This window comes from Danio rerio, chromosome 5 (genome assembly GCF_052040795.2).
Source record: "Danio rerio strain M-AB ecotype USA chromosome 5, GRCz13ab, whole genome shotgun sequence".
In the NCBI taxonomy this organism is placed as follows: Eukaryota; Metazoa; Chordata; class Actinopteri; order Cypriniformes; family Danionidae; genus Danio; species Danio rerio.
This window is the reverse complement of record NC_141025.1, coordinates 76,289,780-76,307,500: the sequence shown is the minus strand read 5'-3', so window position 1 is coordinate 76,307,500 and position 17,721 is coordinate 76,289,780. Positions and strand designations below refer to the sequence as shown.

Below are 17,721 nucleotides of genomic sequence, written 5' to 3'. Positions count from 1 at the left end.
GGTGACCAAACTATTATTTTACTGTTTAATAAAATGAAACATTATTTAATAATAAAAAAATAATAATATAAAAAATAATTTAATATAAAAAAAGTTTATCAATCAATATTATACAAATAATGCACCAAAATATTGTCCATTTTCACTGGGAAATTAATAAAAAAAATACCATTGCATGGCAGGTTGCACATTCGCCTCACAGCAAGAAGATCACTGATTCGAGCCTCAGCTGTGTCAGTTGGCCCTTCTGTGTGGATGTTCCCCACGTGTTAGCATAGGTTTCCTCCGGGTGTTCCGGTTTCTATGGAACAAAACCAATGCCAAACATATTGAATTAAAAAGCTTGTTGAATAGCACAAACTGAAAAAAAAATACACCGTATTAACAAGTTTATGCATTTTAATGACTTGAATTGCAGGGTTTGTATTTTTAGGTCCTGAAATTTAACACAGCTGTTTATTTAAGATGTGAATATTTCAACTAAAATATTTCAAATACATTTTCGTACTTGTAAATTCAATAATTCATACTCGATTTCCAGGTTTCACCTACAACATATTTAATACCCTTTAAAATACCATGTATAATATTCAAAAAGTACTTTTCAGTAAAAATTTAAAATATTTTTTATATTTTTGAATATTTTTAGCAATATTTTGAACACATTTACACATTAGTTTTAATAACTAATTTTAAATAACTTATTTATTTTGTCTTTGCTATGATGATTTTAACCTTTACTGTTTACATACTGTATATAGACAGACAGACAGAGCCAAATAAATAGATATTTTTTTATATGAATGTATATATATTTTTCTAATTGTTATATAAATAATAATAGTAAAGACTGAACATTTTTCATGCTCTCTTGAACATCACTTGAGAATTATTTTAATAAGAATCAAAACAATTGCAGGATGGCTAACAAGTGTGCCTTCAACTATATATAAATTAATAATTTCTTTTATGTATTGTTTAATATATTTGACGTATTATTTTGTAACTTCAAATATGTTAACATTAGTGTCATAACTCCATGTGTTTATGTACAGCAGCACACTCCACTTCCATTGCCCAAAGAGTACGACGAGGATTCTCTGATTCCCAGCAGTCCTGCAACTGAGACTTCAGACAATGTCAGTCCGGTTGCCAGTCCCATCCACACTGGGTGAGCCTCCTGACCATACCTGTGTATCTGTGACATTTTAGATTGAATAAAAAGGCTGTTTTTTAACTTACCCTCACCCTGTTTCAATCCATAATGTGAAAGCCCCAATGGGAAAGTGACTATCTCTCCCTTATTAGCATACGACGTCAGTCTTGTTGTTGAATCTGCCACTATGCTGACACATAAGCATTACTAGCTCCGCCCTCTTTTCAAAGAAGCACAAGCTTATTTAAAGTTACAGTCATCAAAATGCCACAATCAGAATCCAAACTTTTAAGGGGCAGTTTCAAAAAGTTATAAATATTATCTGGGGATTTTTGAGCTGAAACCTCACTCTAGTGTGATGATAGGTCCCCTTTAACATCTTGATGTTTGTGCAGTTTTCTGGTGAGCTTCATGGTGGATGCTCGCGGCGGCTCGATGCGCGGCAGCAGACACAACGGCCTCCGCGTCATCATTCCTCCTCGAACCTGCGCCGCTCCCACACGCATCACCTGCCGCCTGGTGAAGCCCCAGAAGCTGCCCACACCGCCGCCATTAGTGGAGGGAGAGGGTCTCGCCAGCCGCATCATCTCCCTTGGACCCGCCAGCATGCAGTTTTTAGGGTGAGCAAAACACTTCTGACAGAAATACAAGCGTTTTAAACATATTGACCTTATTCTTGATGTGCAATCGGGCGCAGCTCTTGGAATCTATTTGGCTGGAGACTTCTGCTGTTATTCACGTTTATTGATTTCAGACGTTAAAAACCGCTTGTCCTGCTGCTTGATGTTGCAAACTGATATTATCTTATTATATTAATCTACTTTTTATGTACAAACACACTTGTTTGTAGCGCAAACAGTTTGACGGTTTTCTGCCTTTTTTTATTATTTCTAGTCATTTCTCCCATAGGCGACTGAATCAGAAGTTCCAAAACAATTGGGAAATGCAAATGCATATCCCAGAATAAGGTCAAATTAGATTTTTTTGGAATTTTTGGTCATTTTTTTCCATCTCCTTTTTGGCCTTTTTTTTTGGTGCATTTTCAGTTTGCATTTTTAGTTTTCGGTAGCTCACCACAAATGGAGCCCAAAACAAAACCCAAAAAGCAGCAGTCTGATTGCATGGTGAAATTAAGGACGTTGTGAAGAAGATTTTATTCTCTCCGTGAAGTATTTTACGAGTGTAAAGCAGTTAATTTTCTCTACTCAAAATGTATGTAGTGTTTGCAGCAAACATGCCAGCGTGTAATAAAAATACTGTGTAAAATGAGTATGCCTGAACAGGAGCAACACTAAGAGAAGGCTATGCTGAAGAATGATTGTGTAGAATAACTGAATATGTAAAGCACTGATTATATATGTTAAATACTTGTATGAAGCTATATGTGTCAGAAGTTAGAATGAGTAACATATTATCAAGTGATTATGCTATCATGACAATGTATGTAAACACTTAGTCCTTTTGCATAAGTTGCATCTTTGGAGAGAGAACTTTGGTTTCAAAACAATTGCTGACATGACATAGACCTGTGACATCTCGCTGACCATAGCAAGCTGGCAGAGAGCCAAGAATAGCAGGCCCACTTAGAGTAGAAACCTATTCAAAAATGGTCAAGAGTTAAAACAAGACACCTAGGGGTGTAGAAAATAAAGATTGTGGAAAACACAGATACTTTAGAAGGAGCAGAGAAAGAGAGAACCAAAGAAAGGAAGTGTCCAGGAGAGACTTCAGGATGCTCTGGGGTCTGCTCTGCTGTTTCTCGGCTTTATTATGGAGAATTAAGTCTATTTTCTGATATTCAAAACCTCCGGTCTGATAATTTCTAATTGCTAAGAAATCGAATTACGACAGTTGACATGGCCATAAATGGCACCCTCTGAAGGGTTTATGAGAAATGGCACAAATGAGAAAACGTGCCCCTTTAACATATTTGAGATTGTCAAAGATGTACAGAGCGTCCTCTAGTAGATTTGAGGTGGAAAAAACCCAGCAAGGAGATGGAGCCCAAAGTACGTATTTCTCGGTTCTCAAGAATGTAGCCCTGGGCACATTTTCACAATCAGCCTGAGCCTTATCTTTCAACTCTCTTAACAAAGATGCTAATAATAATAATAATAATAATAATACTCTAGGGCTTGTTAAATGTAAATGAATGTCATTTTGCAAGTTCAGAAATTTTTTAATTTAGTAAAATTAGTTTTTCTGAATTTTTGAAAATTTTAAATCTTCTTTTTGGCCTTTTGTCCTGCATTTTCAGTGCATTCAGAGTTTAAGTTTTCAGCACAATTTAAATTTCGGTGCCTGCCTAATTTTTATTTTTATTTTTTTACATTTTTTAAGCAAACTAACACTAACTCTTCTTTCTGGTGAAGGCCTGTGATTGTGGAGATTCCTCATTTTGCGGCTCTCGGTCGGGGAGATCGGGAACTCGTGGTCTTGAGGAGTGAGAACGGATCTGTCTGGAAGGAGCATCGTAACCGATACGGAGATGAAGTGCTGGAGACTATCCTCAACGGCATGGATGAAGGTGTACTGTATTTATATATTTAGAAATAATCAAAAATGGTCATTTCTGTACAATATAATGTCTTAAATGTCCATACGAAAATTATAATGTACAGTTGAAGTCTTTGCCTAAATTATTAGCCCTCCTGTATATTTCTGTTTAATTAAGAGAAGATTTTTTCAACACATTTCTAAACATAATAGTTTTAATAACTCATTTCTGATAACTGATTTCTTTTATCTTTGCCATAATGACAGTAAATAATATTTGAATAGAGATTCTTCAAGGTACCAGTATTCAGCTTAAAGTGACATTTAAAAACTTAACTAGGTTAATTAGGGAGTAGTTAGGATAATAAGGGCAAGTCATTGTATAACAGTGGTTTGTTCTGTAGACAATCAAAAAAATATAGCTTAAGTGGGCGAATGATTTTGACCTTAAAATGGATTTCAAAAAAATTAAAACCGCATTCATTCTAGCCGAAATAAAACAAATAAGACTTTCGCCAGAAGAAAAAATATTATAGGAAATACTGTGAAAAATTCCTGAATCTGTTTTAAAAAGAAAACAAAATTCAGAGGAGGGTGAATAATTCTGACTTCAACTGTAAATGTATAGTTTTCCATAGAGCCAGTGTAGCTTTCATCGTTCATGGCTTGTGTTTTCTCCACAGATCTGGAGAGTCAGGAGGAGCTCGGGAAGAAACGCATCAGACGGATCATCTCCACCGACTTCCCGCTCTACTTTGCGGTGGTGTCTCGCATCCAGCAGGAGAACGATCTGATTGGCCCAGAAGGAGGTTTTCTGTCCAGTAAACTGGTGCCGATGGTCCAGGCCACCTTTCCAGAGACGGCCGTCACCAAACGCGTGCGTCTGGGACTGCAGGTGAGATGGGAGGATGATGAGGAGGAAGAGCATGGCATGGAAAACGGAGGAAGCTTTTCTCCTGTCTATTACCATAATGACAGCTTTTAGGGGAGTTTTTTTGGTGTATGTGTGAGAGTGTACTTGTTCATGTGGTTTATGAGGACACAAAATTACATATAGTTGAAGTCAGGATGATTCGCCCTCCTGTGATATATTTTGTCTTTCTTTAATATTCCCCAAATCATGTTTAACAATTTCAGGAATTTTTCACAGTATTTCATATAATATTTTTTCTTCTAGAGAAATTCTTATTTGTTTTATTTCGGCTAGAATAAAAGCAGTTTTTAATAATAAAAAAACAACAAAAACATTTTAAGGTCAATATTATTAGCCCCCTTAAGCAATATTTTTCTTCAGGAGGAAGACTAATAAATGAGGAGGGCTAATAATTCTGGCTTCAAGCTAGTTGTATTCTATTAATCTGATTTATGAGGACATGACTTGTGTCCTCATAATTCAAAACCCAATGGAGTCTCTTCACATTTATATTTTGCCACAGGTTTCCTGTAAGGGTTGGGTTTATGGCTAGAGCCATATAATAAGTGATTTTTATAGTATAAAATACATTACGCCTTTCGAGAGTCCTCCTAAACGATGTATACAAGCAACACAGGCTCAATGGGGAAATATGCCCAGGGCTACCTTTTTGAGATCTAAGAAATATGTGCTTGTGGGTACATATGGCTGCATTTTGAGTGTAAACAAACACTATGGGGCGGTACTTACCTCCGTATGGATGGCTTCTTCATTGTGACTGGTTTGCTTGGTAGCTCACCAAAAATGGCGCCCATAAATCTGCATGGTATGGTAGAATTAAGGATGTTGAGATGGCCAGATGTGTTCACAGCGGCCTCTGGTGGATTTACGTATTTGAGATTGTCAAAAAATGTACACTATGCCCCCTCTAGTGGATTAGTGAAAAAGAACTGCAAGAAGACGTAGTTCAGGGTGCGTATTTCTTGGTTCTCAGAAATGTACCCCTGTGCACATTTTTCTAATGAGCCTGAGTTGTATACAAGTTTGTGTGTTGCCGTTTGGTCGTCAAACATGAGCAAACGCGGTATCACTTTGTTTTGATGGTCCCTTTAACACATTTTGTTGAATTTAAGTTACATTGCATCTAGATGCCAAGTAATTCTCATCAGATTACAAGTAGACTGTGAAGTTGGGGTTAGGGTTAGTTTAAGTTGACATGTACTTGCAAAGTTACTAATAGTCAGTGAATTGTTTGTTGAAGGTATCAGCAGATATTAAGCAGACAGTTTATTAATACTCAAATGAGAATTAATTGGCAATGCAACTTTTAGTCAACTAAGTGTGCAATAGGGAGCATCAAAAATAAACCCTTACCACAAACGCCTCATCTTTCATGTCTCGAAATTAAATAATGTTTTGGGCTCGTTGAATGTGAATGAATGTCATTTTGCAAGTTGTTCAGTGTTTGTGGAAGGAGAAATGAATGGGGAATAATGGAATAATGCATGGTGTGTTTCTGGTTTCTGCTTCGATTAAAAAAGTTTATTACAGATCAAAATATACAGATAAATATATAGATGAATATTTAGAGATAAGATGATAATGGATGGATTGTTTAGTATGGAAGGTTTTGTTTGAGGAATGTGTATGTTGATGAGAGTAAAAGATGATCTATTTTGATGAGGACCATATTTCTGTATCACTGAGAATATTTTAAGCACCTTATATAAAACGTTTTTAGAGTTACTGTACACGCATTTTAAAATTATGTATTTAGTTGTTTTAGAAGTTTATTAGCTACACACACACACACACACACACACACACACACACACACACACACACACACATATATATATATATATATATATATATATATATATATATATATATATATATATATATATATATATATATATATATTAGGGCTGTCAAAATTAGCATGTGATTAATTTTAAATATTTAACGCGTTTAAAAAAAATAACGCAAATAATGCAGTTGCAGTTTTTTATTTACTGTTGTGGCTGACGTGTGTTCAGGGACGGTGCGTGCATAGAGTTGACCTAGGCGGCCACCTAAGCCAGCAGAATAGTGAGCGAACCCCCCGGTCCTTACTTTCATCTGTTACACCCACCCACACCCTCACAGTCCTCACTTTCGTCCGCGAACCGGTCACTTTCGGGTTGAGGGTGGCGTGATTGCCGTTTGCCTACAGTGCCAGTTCCGCTTGCTCCAGCTCTGCGTGTGTTTAACGTGCAAGAAAATTTGGGTAAGACCAAGGACGCTTTTGGAAGGAACCAAAACCAGTATAAAACCAGTATAGGAACCAGTATAAAACAATTAATGAGGCATCAGCAGGCTATCCTACATTTCCTCCAGAGTTTCTTGCAATTTCGGGAGTTTCATTTTCAATATTTAGACGTTAACTGCAGTTCAGCAGTTCACTCTTATTCAGCAGATTTTCATTCAGGATGTTTTAATGGAATTTGATACAGCATGGCGAATGGAAAGAAAAACCTCAGCATTTCGCTAGTCCTTTAATATAATCAAAAATCGCTGCTTATATGGTAGACTCTTAATCAGTAATATCTTAATCATAAAAGCGGAGTATTGGTGTCCGTGTAAATGTACTGTAGTGAAAGTGCCAGATGCCAGACAGCCCATTCCTCACCTTTGAGCTGCTTCCATGAGCCCTCACATTTTACAAGTTTGAGGTGTTTCCCCACTACACGCAACTTTTGTAAAGCGTCAGTTTCACGTTGCTGTGTCAGAATCTTTGCTTGTAAAATACAGCCATACTTTAGAACAGTGGTTCTCAAAGTGGAGGTCGGGACCCCCCGAGGGGTCGTGGAACAATCAAGGGGGGTCGCCTGGTGATTTAAAAAAAATCAATTTTTTTTAAACCATAAGAATTACCATAGGTTATCCATAACCTACTGAAGAGAAAAAAAAATTGTCGTCTATAGTTACTATATGCTTTATAGTTACTATATAGTTACTATAGTAGTTTATAGTTACTAGTTCTATTGGAAAATGACCCCTGGGGTAATTACATTATATTAAAGACACAGCGATAGCGTCAGAAGCAGCAGATTGATTTTATAACACCAGGTTAAACTTTCTGGCCCATTTACAGCACTGACATACATTGAAAAAATTAAAACAAGAATAGACTTGTGTCTATTAGTGTGTGTGTGCCATTGCATTTATAACCACTGTATATATAACAACCTGAGAGGAAATTGGGGGTCGCGAGTCACTGGCATTGTCATTTTGGGGGTTGCTGGCTGAAAAGTTTGGGAACCCCTGCTTTAGAACGCTTAGTTTAAGCAAATTTGATGAACGGCATCATGCGTGTTGATGAATCAGAAGGGATCCCTTGCTCCCTGAGTGCGCTGTACTGCGCGCATTGTCTCTGTGTGTGGGTGTGTGTGTTTGCAGTCCACTTAAAATCCAACATGGAAATAATAGCACTTAAATGCCTGTGTTTTTATTTCTGTAATAAATATGGCGTTTCGAAAATTAATCATGAGTAATTACAAAAAAGTTAATTATGTTAATTCTTACAATTATTTGACAGCCCTAATATATATATATATATACACACATTTAAATGCAACTTTATATTTTACATTTCAGAAGCTAAAATTTATAAGGAAATATTTGTTTAGGACTCATGCATGTTTTTTATTTTATCTTTTGCTCGGCAAGTGTAACAACCAGCTCATACCAAAGCTGACCTGACTTGTTTTAACCCATTATTTGTTTAATCATTTCTATCATTTGTTGTATTACTGTTTTGTTTTTCTATTTTGCTTGGTTTTTGTGTTTCTACTTTGTGAGCAGTGACCTAATAATCATCTAAACGTACTGATACATCTGATCAGTTCTCATTGTGCTGTATTATAAACAATGCATTTGTTTGAAAGCCGAAAAAGTGTGTTAAAGTGGTGCAAAATGCAGATTTTGCCACAAATACACACAGAACTGTTTTTCACACTTTCTCTCAACGTATAAAAGAGGTTTTTCCTAATTACTCCTGGAAGATTTACCGTATACATTTTTAGAACACAGACCAACGTTGAGCTACAGATCTGAAACTGAATTAAAAACATGCAAAAAACTACATTTATGTTTTTTTTTTTTTTTTTTTTTACAAATGAACATTTTATTTAAAGTATATTTCATAAAAATGTGAGAAATAGGAAATGATTTGAATATATTGAATCTGACGTGATCATATTTAACACTTTAATCAGCAATAAAGCACATCTTAATTGATAATTCATTGTAAATAAATAGCATACAGATTATAATAAATGCTCAAAGATCTTTAAAAGCTTTACAACCATACAGGGTCAAAGTTTTGTGTTTGTGTCTTTATTTTTTGCTTCAGCTTTGGTTCAATATTTGTAACACTTTTTCATTTAATAAATAAGACTGTTTTACAAGCTTAACGTGGTGTCTTGGATTGCATTTGCACTAATTAGAGAGATCTCTTTCTATCCTATCGGATTTCTTTCATAAATATGAATACATTTCCCATATTTCCATTTATTCATTTCTGAATGTACAGCAGTGGTCCAAATTATTGGAACATGTCATTTTAGAAGATTTTAGTGTTTTTTTTATTATTGTCCTTTACTATACCCATAAAATGAAATGAATATTTACAAAGTCGTAGAATAGACTGTAAAAGCAATTATTCAAAGTGAGTAAACCCATTGCCTTAAAAATACAAGTTTATTTTACTTTGAAAAATTTAAATATTTTTGATTTAACTTAGTTAAGTTCACAACTTAATCTGTATAATTATGCACAATCTTAATTTATTTAATAATTTGAAGGTATTGAGTTTACTCACTTTTTCGACTAATCGCTTTTTACAGTGTAAAAACCATCATAAGCACACTGTAATTAATTGCAAGTACTTGGGTTAAAGTTGAGTTGATGCATTATGCAGAGATGAGTTGATGCATGATTATAAAGGTGTCATGACAGTCTTATGAACACCCCTTTTGAGTAGAGTTACAGGTTTTTAACAGTTAATAAAATCTCATATTTATGATGCATGATTCATAAAGCTGTTATGACAGTCTTATGAACATCAACCTTCAAGTAAAGTGTTACCAGTTTTTAAACAGTTCTCATATACATACAAGTGTTTTTTAACAGTTATCATATGCATGCATGAAATGTCATATTTTTGTTGAGGATTCATGATTATAACGGTGTTTGGACAGTCTTATGAACACCCCTTTCAATCAAGTAGTGTTATCAGCTTTATAACAGTTATTATTCGCATGCATATTAAAATCTCATATTCATGATGGATGATTCATGATTATAAAGCTGTCATGACAGCCTTATGAACATTGACTTTCGTGTAAAGTGTGACCAGCATTTTAACAGTTATTATATGCATGCAGAAAACTTATATTCATGATGCATGCTTATAAAGGTGTCATGACAGTCTTATGAACACCCCTTTTGAGTAGAGTTACAGCTTTTTAACAGTTAATAAAATCTCATATTCATGATGCATGATTCATAAAGCTGTTATGACAGTCTTATGAACATCAACTTTCAAGTGGTTTAAAGTGTTATCAGTTTTTAAACAGTTCTCATATACATTCATGAAAACTCTTATTCATGATGCATGATTATACAGTAAAGGTGTTATGACAGTCTTATAAACATCTCTTTCAAGTAAAGTGTTACCAGCTTTTTAACAGTTATCATATGCATGCATGAAATCTCATATTTTTGTTGCCTATTCATGATTATAATGGTGTTATGACCGTCTTATGAACACCCCTTTCAATCAAGTAGTGCTATCAGTTTTATAACAGTTATTATACGCATGCATATTAAAATCTCATATTCATGATGGATGATTCATGATTATAAAGCTGTCATGACAGCCTTATGAACATTGACTTTCATGTAAAGTGTGACCAGCATTTTAACAGTTATTATATGCATGCATAAAACTTATATTCATGATGCATTATTATAAAGGTGTCATGACAGTCTTATGAACACCCCTTTTGAGTAGAGTTACAGGTTTTTAACAGTTAATGAAATCTCATATTCATGATGCATGATTCATAAAGCTGTTATGACAGTCTTATGAACATCAACTTTCAAGTAAAGTGTTACCAGTTTTTAAACAGTTCTCATATACATACAAGTGTTTTTTAACAGTTATCATATGCATGCATGAAATCTCATATTTATGTTCACAATTCATGATTATAAAGGTGTTATGACAGTCTTATGAGCACCCTTTTCAATCAAGTAAAGTGTTACCAACTTTATAACAGTTATCACATGCATGCATAAAATCTCATATTCATGATGGATGATTCATGATTATAAAGATGTCATGACAGTCTTATGAACATTGACTTTCGTGTAAAGTGTGACCAGCATTTTAACAGTTATTATATGCATGCAGAAAACTTATATTCAGGATGCATGATTATAAAGGTGTCATGACAGTCTTATGAACACCTCTTTTGAGTAGAGTTACAGGTTTTTAACAGTTAATAAAATCTCATATTCATGATGCACGATTCATAAAGCTGTTATGACAGTCTTATGAACATCAACCTTTAAGTAAAGTGTTAACAGTTTTTAAACAGTTCTCAAAAACATTTATGAAAACTCCTATTCATGATGCATGATTATACAGTAAAGGTGTTATGATAGTCTTATAAACATCTCTTTCGAGTAAAATGTTACCAGCTTCTTAACTGTTACCATATGCATGCATGAAATCTCATATTTTTGTTGAGGATTCATGATTATAATGGTGTTATGACAGCCTTATGAACACCTCTTTCAATCAAGTAGTGTTATCAGCTTTAAAACAGTTATTATACGCATGCATATTAAAATCTCATTGTCATGATGGATGATGCATGATTATAAAGCTGTCATGACAGCCTTATGAACATTGACTTTCATGTAAAGTGTGACCAGCATTTTAACAATTATTATATGCATCCATAAAACTTATATTCATGATCCATGATTATAAAAGTGTCATGACAGTCTTATGAACACCCCTTTTGAGTAGAGTTAAGGGTTTTTAATAGTTAAGAAAATCTCATATTCATGATGCATGATTCAAAAAGCTGTTATGACAGTCTTATGAACATCAACCTTCAAGTAAAGTATTACCAGTTTTTAAACAGTTCGTATATACATTTATGAAAACTCATAGTCACGATGCATGATTATACAGTAAAGGTGTTATGACAGTCTTATAAACATCTCTTTCAAGTAATTGTTACCAGCTTCTTAACAGTTATCATATGCATGCATGAAATCTCATTTTCGTTGCCTATTCATGATTATAACGGTGTTATGACAGTCTTATGAACACCCCTTTTAATCAAGTAGTGTTATCTGCTTTATAACAGTTACTATATGCATAAATAAAATCTCATATTCATGATGGATGATGCATGATTATAAAGCTGTCATGACAGCCTTATGAACATTGACTTTCGTGTAAAGTGTGACCAGCATTTTAACAGTTATTATATGCATGCATACAACTTATATTCATGATGCATGATTATAAAGGTGTCATGACAGTCTTATGAACACCCCTTTTGAGTAGAGTTACAGGTTTTTAACAGTTAATAAAGTCTCATATTCATGATGCATGATTCATAAAGCTGTTATGACAGTCTTATGAACATCAACCTTCAAGTAAAGTGTTACCAGTTTTTAAACAGTTCTCATATACATTTATGAAAACTCTTATTCATGATGCATGATTATACAGTAAAGGTGTTATGATAGTCTTATAAACATCTCTTTCGAGTAAAATGTTACCAGCTTCTTAACTGTTACCATATGCATGCATGAAATCTCATATTTTTGTTGAGGATTCATGATTATAATGGTGTTATGACAGCCTTATGAACACCTCTTTCAATCAAGTAGTGTTATCAGCTTTAAAACAGTTATTATACGCATGCATATTAAAATCTCATTGTCATGATGGATGATGCATGATTATAAAGCTGTCATGACAGCCTTATGAACATTGACTTTCATGTAAAGTGTGACCAGCATTTTAACAATTATTATATGCATCCATAAAACTTATATTCATGATCCATGATTATAAAAGTGTCATGACAGTCTTATGAACACCCCTTTTGAGTAGAGTTAAGGGTTTTTAATAGTTAAGAAAATCTCATATTCATGATGCATGATTCAAAAAGCTGTTATGACAGTCTTATGAACATCAACCTTCAAGTAAAGTATTACCAGTTTTTAAACAGTTCGTATATACATTTATGAAAACTCATAGTCACGATGCATGATTATACAGTAAAGGTGTTATGACAGTCTTATAAACATCTCTTTCAAGTAATTGTTACCAGCTTCTTAACAGTTATCATATGCATGCATGAAATCTCATTTTCGTTGCCTATTCATGATTATAACGGTGTTATGACAGTCTTATGAACACCCCTTTTAATCAAGTAGTGTTATCTGCTTTATAACAGTTACTATATGCATAAATAAAATCTCATATTCATGATGGATGATGCATGATTATAAAGCTGTCATGACAGCCTTATGAACATTGACTTTCGTGTAAAGTGTGACCAGCATTTTACAGTTATTATATGCATGCATAAAACTTATATTCATGATGCATTATTATAAAGGTGTCATGACAGTCTTATGAACACCCCTTTTGAGTAGAGTTACAGGTTTTTAACAGTTAATAAAATCTCATATTCATGAAGCATGATTCATAAAGCTGTTATGACAGTCTTATGAACATCAACCTTTAAGTAAAGTGTTAACAGTTTTTAAACAGTTCGCATATACATTTATGAAAACTCCTATTCACGATGCATGATTATACAGATGTTATGACAGTCTTATAAACATCTCTTTTAAGTAAAGTGTTACCAGCTTCTTAACAGTTATCATATGCATGCATGAAATCTCATATTTTCGTTGCCTATTCATGATTATAATGGTGTTATGACAGTCTTATGAACACCTCTTTCAATCAAGTAGTGTTATCAGCTTTATAACAGTTACTATATGCATGAATAAAATCTCATATTCATGATGGATGATGCATGATTATAAAGCTGTCATGACAGTCTTATGAACATTGACTTTCGTGTAAAGTGTGACCAGCATTTTAACAGTTATTATATGCATGCATAAAACTTATATTCATGATGCATGATTATAACGTGTCATGACAGTCTTATGAACACCCCTTTCAATTAAGTAAAGTGTTACCAGCTTTATAATAGTTATCATATGCATGTATAATGCATAAAACTTATATTTATGATGCATGATTATAAAGGTGTCATAACAGTCTTATGAACACCGATTTTGAGTTGAGTATTACCATCTTTTTACCAGTTATTATATGAATGCATGAAATCTCATATTTATGTTCACAATTCATGATTATAATGGTGTTATGACAGTCTTATGAGGACCCCTTTCTATCAAGTAAAGTGTTACCAACTTTATAACAGTTATCACATGCATGCATAAAATCTCATATTCATTATGGATGATTCATGATTATAAAGATGTCATGACAGTCTTATGAACATTGACTATAGGGTAAAGTGTGACCAGCATTTTAACTGTTATCATTTGCATGCATAAAACTTATATTCATGATACATTATTATAAAGGTATTATGACAGTCTTATGAACACCCCTTTCAATCAAGTAATGTGTTACCAGCTTTATAAAAGTTATCAAATGCATGCATGAAATCTCATATTAATGATGGATGATTCATGGTTATAAAGCTGTCATTACAGTCTTATAAACATTGACCTTCTAGTAAAGTCTTACCAGCTTTAAAACAATTATCATATGCATGCATAAAACTTATAATCATGATGCATTATTATTAAGGTGTCATAACAGTCTTATGAACACCGCTTTTGAGTTGAGTATTACCATCTTTTTACCAGTTATTGTATGCATACATTAAATCTAATATTCACTATTCATGATTATAAATGCCTCATGACAGTCTTATGAACACCACCTTTAAGATAAAAGCTCAATATTTTCAGATATGTGAGGTGTTCTGGTTATTTTGGCCACTACTGCACCATTCAATAACAATGTGGGAGTCTCTTTCCTCTCTCCTATTTTTCACCTCTTTCTGCTCTTCCTCCTGTTGGTGTTTCTGTTCTGGTGTCTCCTCCTCCTCCTCCTCGTCTTCAGGCCCAGCCGGTGCCTGATGAGCTGGTGGCCAAGCTTTTGGGGAACCAGGCCACGTTCAGTCCTGTGGTGACGGTGGAGCCTCGGCGCCGGAAGTTTCACCGTCCCATCGGCCTGAGAATCCCACTGCCACCCTCATGGAGAGAGAGTCCGCGGGACGCCGGAGAGGGAGACACCACCAGCCTGCGCCTGCTCTGCAGCGTCATCGGTACACACACAAACACAAACACACACACACACACCCACACACACACACACATATATATATATATATATATAGTTGAAGTCAGAATTATTAGCCCCCCTTTGAATTTTATTTTCTTTTTAAAATATTTTCCAAATAATGTTAAACAAAGCAAGGAAATTTTCACAGTATGTCTGATAATATTTCTTCTTCTGGAGAAAGTCTTGTTTGTTTTATTTCGGCTACTATAAAAGCAGTTTTTAATTTTTTAAACGCCATTATAGGGACAATATTATTAGCCCCTTAAAGCTATATTTTTTTTCGATAGTCTACAGAACAAACCATTGTTATAACCTAGTTAAGCCTTTAAATGTAACTTTAAGCTGTATACTGTAGTAGTGTCTTGAAAAATATTGTTTACAGTCATCATGGTAAAGATAAAATAAATCAGTTATTAGAAATGAGTTATTAAAACTATTATGTTTAGAAATGTGTTGGAAAAAATCTTAATTAAACAGAAATAGGGGGAAAAATAAACAGCGGTCAAATAATTCATGGGGGCTAATAATTCTGACTTCAACTGTATGTATATATACATACAGGTCACACACACACACACACACACACACACACACACATATATATATATATATATATATATATATATATATATATATATATATATATATAGAGAGAGAGAGAGAGAGAGAGAGAGAGAGAGAGAGATAGAGAGAGAAAGAGAGAGATACTGTACATTTACATATTGTGAACACATGCATACATACACATACGTATATTATACATATATAAATACATACACAGACGATAAGCACTAAGAAATTGTGTGTGTGTGTGTGTGTATATTATATATATATTTTTTTTTGCATAATAAAATTGGGAAAAAGAATTATTACAAATATTTGTAAGGTAGTAAAGTATAGAGAAATGTAAGGTAGAAATTTAAAAGTATTGCAGTGTGTCATTTTAATGTTTTAACTAAGAAAGCACATAGATTGATGAATGGATGATAGCTCAGCAGAACCCGCAGGTATTAAAATAAAAAAATAAAAAATCTACTTAAGAAATAGCAGATGCGTATATGAGAACTAGACTATAGTAGAAACGTTGGGAAAGTAATAATAATAACTAGACTATAGAAGAAACTTTAGGAAAATAATAATAATAATAATAACCTGACTAATATTGATTATTTATTTTTGCATTTCCATTTGCTGCCACAAATGAGAGAAAAATGTAATTTGCATTTAAATAAATAATTCAATAAATAAATAATACTAAAAAATAATCAGTCCAAGGTATTATTTACTGCAAACATTTAAGAATCCGGTACATTAATTACCCTTTACAATTTATTCCTAAATAATAAAATTTCGACCATTTTAAACCTATAAATACTGAAACAGATTCCCAATGATCTTTTGACCTCTTTCTCTCCTTAGAAATAGAAACACGCTGTCTGATGCATATTTATTTTGATCAGATTATGCTGTACTTTTATAGGTGGAACAGCTCCTGCCCAGTGGGAAGATATAACTGGCACCACCAAACTGGCGTATTCCAATGACTGTGCCAGTTTCACCACCAATGTCTCTGCCCGGTGAGTCCCATAGGATGTAGGTTACATATTAGTATATTAATTTTTGATTATTTAGATATTTAGGTTGCCCTAACTAATCCCTGCCATGCGTCTATAATATGCACAGTTCTAATATGCACCCTTTGTATTTTTGATTTACTTTATATGTATTATTTCTATTTATTTCCTATATTAGTCAGTCAACTTTTCTACATTTTTATTTCTTAAACTAAAAAATAACAATAAATAAATGAATAATTTCATTGTGAGTGACAAAATGTAATAATTACATTACACAATATGAGAAAAATCCAACATTAAGTTAAACCAAAACTACATTGTAAAAAAAAACAGGGTTCCACACAAGTCATTCATGCTGTCCTAACACAAATCAGTTCAGTTAACATAACTGTCATGTTTACCAGCGAACAACCACCAGATGTCGCTGGTAAACACACACACACTTAGAACTACACTTTCACTCCTTCAGTTTGCCGAGTCTTGTTTATCTGTAAGGTGACATTACAACGCGTTATCCTGGTCTTGTTTTCCCGTGTTTTGATCTTAGCCCTGTTTATCCTTGTCATCCTGTTTAGCCGCCTGCCTTACGACCTATTGCCTGTTTACTGACTACGATTCTGGATTGTCTACATATATCTGTTTGCTCCCGTATTGACCACTGCTTGCCTGACTGTGAATAAACCTGCATATTGGATCCTACCTTCTGTTGTGAGTGTCACTCCCCGGCGTTACAGAAGACTCGGCCACACAATGGATCCAGCGGGTATCAAGATCATGTGTCTTCGTCAGGAAGCCCGATCAATAGAAGAGCATGTATGAAGTTGTAGTCCAGGAAAAGTGTAGTTCTATGTGTGTGTGTGTTTACCAGCGACATCTGGTGGTTGTTCGCTGGTAAACATGACAATAACAAATTAAAGTGGATTGAACATGAAACAATTCAATTGCCAAAAAAAAAATCTTAAGGCTGCGGTAGCTAAGGGAACACGTGAGAAAAAAAAGGGTGCTAGACAAGTGCTTGATTGTTATGCATGATATATATCTTTGGATGGTGGGAGGAAACCGGAGAACCCAGGGAAAACCCACGCGGACACGGGGAGAATAT

General features: G+C 34.1%; 1 protein-coding gene across 49 annotated transcripts in view; it reads left to right on the top strand.

Annotated features, from left to right (window-relative positions):
- Nucleotides 1-17,721, top strand: part of ank1a (ankyrin 1, erythrocytic a) — a 222,930-nt gene that overhangs the window by 132,373 nt on the left and 72,836 nt on the right. For 32 of the 49 annotated variants that reach the window (NM_001442989.1, NM_001442988.1, NM_001442992.1 and 29 more), the window contains 6 exon segments: nucleotides 1,056-1,171; nucleotides 1,552-1,776; nucleotides 3,529-3,683; nucleotides 4,336-4,547; nucleotides 14,821-15,025; nucleotides 16,523-16,619. In NM_001442989.1, the coding sequence (NP_001429918.1) occupies nucleotides 1,056-1,171; nucleotides 1,552-1,776; nucleotides 3,529-3,683; nucleotides 4,336-4,547; nucleotides 14,821-15,025; nucleotides 16,523-16,619 (1,010 nt within the window). 49 annotated transcript variants of the gene reach the window in all.